General features: G+C 42.3%; 1 protein-coding gene across 1 annotated transcript in view; it reads left to right on the plus strand.

The window, feature by feature from the left end:
- Window positions 1–7,062, plus strand: part of LOC107098144 — a 25,888-nt gene that overhangs the window by 8,900 nt on the left and 9,926 nt on the right. The window contains exons 3-7 of the mRNA XM_015395629.1: window positions 1,578–1,784; window positions 1,929–2,390; window positions 2,731–4,302; window positions 4,506–4,659; window positions 6,463–6,629. Of these exons, the coding sequence (XP_015251115.1) occupies window positions 1,578–1,784; window positions 1,929–2,390; window positions 2,731–4,302; window positions 4,506–4,659; window positions 6,463–6,629 (2,562 nt within the window). The remainder of the gene's footprint in view (window positions 1–1,577; window positions 1,785–1,928; window positions 2,391–2,730; window positions 4,303–4,505; window positions 4,660–6,462; window positions 6,630–7,062) is intronic.

A 7,062-nucleotide genomic window follows, 5' to 3' on the forward strand; every position in this document is an offset into this window, starting at 1 on the left:
GTCTTGCAAGTTCATGTCCAAAGATCTCCTTTATCCCAGGGTTCCCATCATTTCATTGTCAACGTTTGTGGACAGCAAGCAAAGATGAACTGTTTGAACCAAGGATGAAAGACAAGCACTTTTTACTCATTGATCTCTTTGACAGAGACCAGAGACCAATAGAAGGAATGGTTTCACTCTTAACAACCTGTCCCAGGGATTCAAGAATCAAAGGCTTTCCCTCAGTTTATCATCCCAAACTTGAGCATTATAAAATGAATATGGTCAATCATCTACCATCGTGTCCCCTTTCATCTAGTATACCAGGATTTCCATCACTGGAACCCCAAGATAAGGAAGGCTGGGTGACTGATGTAGGTCTGTTAATGTATAGATCCCAAAGAACTGTTCAGTTTAACAGTTATGTAAGCCCATTACCAGATAACACAGACACTGCAAAGGACATGTTGTGTTTGGTCCCATCTTGCCCTAAAGAATCATTTATCCATGGTTTTCCATCTCTTGCCCATCGCACTGTGGCAAGCATTAACAATGATGAACCTTTAAAAACTAAACTTAAATTCAAAGTGGAACCTAACATGACACTAATGGTACCCCTTTGCCCCAGGAAATCAGTTATTAAAGGATTTGCATCCTTGACCTCTCTCCCGGTTACAGAATGGCTAAGCAAAACCAATCTTATACTCATTAAACCACTAGACAAGCATAAATCTGTCTCAATTTCTAAACATGAGCACATAGATTTATACAACAGTAAATGTATGCTGCGTTTTGCGACATCCTGCCCTAAAAATGCTAGAATCTACGGTTTTCCCTCTGCCACAAAAGTAAGCAAGCCAACAGATATGGTTAGCTTATACACAACTTCTCCATGTGTTTCATGTGTCCCTGGTTTTCCGTCAACAAGAAGGCTTAGCTCTGAATGCCCAGAAACACACACTTGGATAACACAGGATGTTGTCTTGTTTAAGAAGAAGCAAAAAGAGAAGCCTTTTACTGGAACCTTCCCAGCCAAATTGCATCAAACTCAAGAATTGAAGCCTATGGTCGCAATGGCTTCCTCATGCCCACGTCAGACTCGGATTCCTGGATTTCCCAGCTTTTTGCAAGTGAATGCAGATGTGAAAATAAAGGGTATTCCACTGTGTTCTGCTACTGAAGCAAATGCAATGAAGTTACCCCAACATGCATGGTCAAATCTCTATGATAAGCCAAGTCTTCATTCATCCGATAGGAGTCAAAGCACTGAACTATCAAACGGTGAGAATTTTGTTGTGTCTAAAATCAACATACCGCTTCATCCATTTGTGTTTGACTTCAAATATTTTATCTGGTTGATGTTTTAGCAGACGAAAAGAGGTTTTCAAATGAAAGTGTAGATCCGTTTCACTTTGATAAGTAAGTGGAAGTGCACAGTGCTCCTGTGTGTGTTTTGCTGTGGAATTAGCTTAGTGCCTGCTTGTCATATGTTGTGTGGAGGTAAGAACACCTCAAGTGCATGGTGTTTTGGTATGCGTTTATATTCCATGATTGGTTTATGGATGAACAACTTTAAGATTTTGTATTTGGCTCCTCAGCAAATCCCAGTTAGAGACGATTACAGCAGCAGAAGCAAAGGCAGGGAATAAAACTTTGGACACATCAGAGACAGCGGGACTTTTTGGATGGGAGGTTTTGGAGGCAGATGGATCAGTGTCTGAAAAAAAGAGAGAACACTACTTAGCACCAAACGCAGAAGAGACCACAGGATTAGTAAAGGCCCTTGTTGGTGTTTTCCACAAAGGGTAAGTTTAAAACCAGTCTTAAACCAGATGTTAAATAGAATATATGGCTTTTGATACTTCATAAAGTAGATTTAATAAATGTATATTTGTTTTGTTTATGCATTGATCCACATGTTCAGCCCTCTATTAATTTATTCTTTGCAGTTATGAAACAGTAGCATCTATCCTGGGTCCATCTAGCTCTACTTTAGGAGACGCTGATACTTCAGTGAACCTGGAGGACAGGTCATTGACTACTACTGAAGCTTTGCCACATTTTACTGATAACAGGACACCTCTACAAAAGGTGGATGAATGTTTTGACATTCATGCTAAAAAAGAATATCCAACAAGCATGGAGCCATACTTGAGGGAGTTGATGGTTGGCGATTTAGTCCCTTCGTTATCAATTGCTAACGATGATGACGGAGGTGATGTTAAAGAAAGTAAAGGAACAGATAAGCAGGATTTTCCTCTTAATCACTCACATTCAAAGGATACAATGCTGATCAAGCAGAGCTTTGATCGGACATCAAAGTACCTGAAAGATTTGCCGGTGAAACACCGAGCCAATGTAGAACAAGATGGTATGAAAACGATGTTGTTCTCTTCTCAGTCAGAGAAAGGGTGAGTGATTGAGTCTCTTTTAGTTGCATGGTGTGTGACATGAACTTGAAATCTTGTTACAACATAGCCATACACCATGTAGAAAGTCAGCACTGTCAAAGGAATTTTAGAATAGGATATTTACTGTCTTTGTCTCTTTTATTATACTGTATGCTTTGAGTCATATTTGCATCGCTGAAGCTGAGTTAGATCATAAAAATCTATTATTATTCAAGAACATTTTCAATATGAATTTAGACTTTGGTCTCTTTCAATCAAAGGTTTGCCACAGAAAGCATGCATGCTCTCAGTGTATGGCACAGCCACTTAGTCTGAAGTTTGTCTTCTCTTTTCCTCTAAGCCCAACACAAACAAGCTTAAAAACGTTGCCGGCAACTCCCCTTCAGCCTGCAGACAGTAGCCAGCAGAGAGCTGCTCTGTTTGATGCACTCTCGGACCCATCCAGGTGTGATCAAGAGAAATGTCCGGCGATACCACCGGCCAGTATTACTGGTCCTCATCAAGATAAAAAGGAAAAGAGATCGGTTCCACCTGAACTGAAAGAGGGCGATCAGAGAATGTGCATAGCTCCGGTAAGGCCAAGCAGAAAGAGGGATAGTTTACCAGAAGAACAAAAAGAAGTTGCCTTGTTTCCTAAGCCAGCACCAGAAGATCTTCAGCTTCAGTCCAATAGGACTTGTGCTCTGGAATGGACTAACAAAGATGGCGCGACCTCTATCCAGATGTCTTCTTTGGAAACAAAGGAAATGAAAAGCATCCACCCTGTGCTGGAGCCAGATGTATTGCATGATGAGCACCTTAGCTCTGTTTCAATAATTAAGAAGATACATTTTCCAAAAGGAGCAAGAAAAGCTGGGAGACTTGGTAGCGACAAGGACATCACAGCAGGTGATATGAAGCCGGTCTACCCGCCATCCGCTGGTGACGCATCTGCTGATAAGTCCAACATTACAAGGCAAAAGGTAGATGATCCAAAAGGAGAAGAGCTCATTAAAAATCCTGTTCCAAAGCCTCGTGGGAGAAAACACGTCATTGACTCCTTCCCAGGCGGGAGTATCCCTGCAGGAAGTGCAGCTCAAGAATCCTACGGCAAAGAAAAACTAACAGCGGGGCAAAGAAAACAAGGTCATCAAAGTCAAGACTGTTCTAATCCTTCAGCTGAACCTTCTTCTGGTTCATTGGTGGGAATTAGAACTACATTTGATCAAAGGGTTCACGGAGCATTCAATGATCCTTCAGAAATGCCCTCATGTTTACCTGTGCCCAAAGAAAGAAGGAAACGTCGCTGTGATTCATTCCTAGATGACTCAACATCCGCCTCTCGTTCAGACCCCATTGCTGATGTAACTGATACTAAAGTGACCGCAGAAAGTAAGACATTAGGCTCGCCTCTTCTATTTCATCAAGTCAAAAAAGCAGTCAGAGAAGGGTCTTCCTCCAAAGAAATAGAACTACCCGAGACAAACATAGATCAGGAATGTGGCAAGAAAACTTCAGATTCCTGTCTGCAATCGGAAGGAGCTCTGGTTGCAGTTCAGGGTGAGGAAGTGATGTTGCAGTTGGAGAGAGATGTTCTAGATGCAATGCAAGAAGTATTTACTCAGACGCAGTCTGGAGAAGATGCTGAAGACGATAAGGATGAGATTCTTAAGGATTGGACTGTTACAGATGAGCCTCTTGTACCAAAGAGCTTACAGAAGGATAAGAAAGTGACTTCAGAGAAGGAGAAGGTCCTAGAAAGAGAGATACATAGGTCAGGAACTGTCACGGTGATGTCCTCTCACGATGACTGGCTGCACGTAGAGCACAAACAAGAGAGTGAACCTATGGAAATCAACACAAGAAGGACAGTGAGAGAAGAGTTGGACTTTTCGTCTGTAGATGTAGCTGCTGCTTGTTCAGAGACTCAAAGGTAAGAGTTGTCGGGAATCGTTCATCTATTGCAGGATGCTCTGAACTCACATTTATTTGATGGTGTGCAAAAAATATTTCTAAAGGTTTAGAGTCATATACATTTTTAAATGTGTTTGAGGCTTTTTTCCTCATGACAGGTCGTTTGTAACGGGTGTTAAGGGAAAACATGCATTTATGTAGCTACCGTTGTGTTTCTGTTAGGTCAGCAGGGCAGCCTGTAGCTTTGCCTCGTGGAAAGAAGCGTTTGAGTGGTTCTTCCCTGAACGGCACAGAGTCAGAAGCTGGTGCCCTCCGACAAGCCTTCGAGCCTTGGACGCCTCAGAAGAAACATGCAGATGAGGCTCCTTCTGTGGAGGTAAGTTCAATCTGAGTTGAATCAAGGTCGGTGTGCTGAGGTGTTCCTCTGGAGTTGTTCATAGGCTTTAAAGTTTCGACATCCTGCTGTTGTAAGCCTCCACAAGTCAACAATGGATGCTGAATTTTTCCTTTGGCGCCACAGAGAATTTCTTTGTTATGAAATAGCTCTTTTCTTGCCAGAAGCAAAACCCCTGCCTTTACTGCTACTCCGCTTCACTCCGTATGGGTGCTGTCCATTTCTTGGCTACATCATTTCCACTTCAAGGGATGGGTAACAAATTTAGTACCCTTCTTGGTTCCAAACAAATTCCTGTGGAACAGAATCAGGGATCGCAGCTCTAATGTAGAAAATGCAATGAGTTTTTGACCCCCCTACCAGAACCGGCCACACTGACACCACTCCAAACCTTTTTGATAAAGATGTTTTTCAAAGGTTAATTCCTGGAATCCATTTGCTCTTTGCTTAAAAAAATATTGCACCGAGATTCACTCCATATTCGAAGTATCCCTTGCTAATGTCCACATGAATGTTGTATAATACTGTACTTTATAAGGCATATTTGGACATAAAATGTGGGGAGGGTATGTGCATCTGCAGCTGGTAAAGAGTTTATGTTCCTGGAGGTGTCAAGAACGGGACGGATGGATCCAGTATTCAAGGTTAGACAGACAGTGGGAAAGTTCAAAACGAGCAGCGGTGCAGAGCCGCCTAGCGGTTCCCTGACGCAGCAACTTCAGTGAGCAGGCAGTAATCCGGTCCAGGTCAGGGATAGAGATCAGACAGAAACTGTTCTGGAATCCAGGAGTCCGCAGCCCAGTCAGGGGTTCCGACCCAAACAGGAACAGACAGATCCAGGGTTCCAGGAATCCAAAGAGCGTGAAGGCAGGTTCAGAGTTCCAATGAGTCCAACAGAAAGCTCAGACAGAAACACATGGATGCAAACCAGCAGGCTCAGTGTTTGAGGGACAGAGACAAGACATGGTACCAGGATGAAACTTTAAACTGGTCTCCACCTAGGAGCCAGGACAAATCAGGAGAAAAGACAAACACCAAAACCCTCTCAACCCACTGGCCTCCAGGGATGGTAACCTGAGCGTAGGAATCCCTGACACTAAAACTAACCAACAATCATCTGGCCCCGATAGCTGGGCTGAGCAGCATATAAAGCAGAATGAGGAGGTGGATGAGATCAGTGATAATTAAAGATTGGACAGCGTTAAGGTTGATTTATGCTCAGAAACCCGGTCGTCTGCATGTGTGTCGCAGTTCCCTTCCATGTTTGGCTCCAGCCTTATCAAAATATTACACTGTGTTCTTAAACCAAGGACTCTGCTCTCATTCCATTCCCAAATCTTTGCCACATGCAGAATGAAGATGACTTTTTATCCTGACAGAGTCCTACTTAGATAAACTACCTGGGAAAACATTAGTTCTGACACATAGCAGGCAGGTATTATTAGGGTTTAACAGACTCACACATCATCAGTAAGAATAATCCTAACATTCTTTACCACTTTACTCACACAGTCACCCTGAGTCCTGCTTTTTTTTGCCTCAACACCAAACAGTCACTTCCCTCTGTCAGTCCCTCAGCTCAGTCTCAGGCCGTAGGCTGTAGGTTAGTGAACAGACCTAACCTACTTAGATGACATCTTTCTGATCCTAAATCTGTTCTTTGCTGTTTTTCTGTTTTTTTGTATTGTTCCAAGAATAGACATCTTTTTTTTTTTTTTTACTCTTGACCATTTGAGCTCTGTGCCATGCTGTTCCTGAATCTAGGTTGCATTTTCTATGTCTTAGAACGCTGCGTCCAGCCCCTCCCTGGTCACCTCCAGTCAGTCTCTCCTGGAATGGTGTAAGGACGTGACTCAGGGTCACAAGGGAGTGAAGATCACCAACTTCAGCACTTCCTGGAGGAACGGCCTGGCGTTCTGTGCGATCCTCCATCATTTCCATCCTGGAAAGATGTAAGAAACACCTGTCATAAAAAAAATGTAAAAAACTAGTATACTACATTCAAATTTTTGAGCATCAATGGGTATTAATCGATTATTGAAATAATCATCAACTAATTTAGTTTAGTTTAGTTCATCTGTCAATATTATCCATCCAGAACTCCTCAAGTGGAAACAATTTAGTTTCATGAAAAATTCTTCTTTAATTAACCTTTTGCTATCTGATTAATCCATTTATCGAAAAGATAATCAACAGATTAACTTGCTGGTGAAGATTTTATGTCATCCAGGTCGTAGTCATTCCAAAAAAAACAATCCACTGGACTGTTTCCAAGTTTTGAAGACGTTTCGCTTCCCATCCAGGAAGCTTTTTCAATTCAAAATGTCAGAAATTGCATTAGGTTCCAGGTTTTGTACAGTAGCCATTCAGTTGCCTATTCAGCCA

This window comes from Cyprinodon variegatus, unplaced genomic scaffold, assembly GCF_000732505.1.
Source record: "Cyprinodon variegatus isolate N-32 unplaced genomic scaffold, C_variegatus-1.0 Scaffold750, whole genome shotgun sequence".
Lineage (NCBI taxonomy): Eukaryota > Metazoa > Chordata > Actinopteri > Cyprinodontiformes > Cyprinodontidae > Cyprinodon > Cyprinodon variegatus.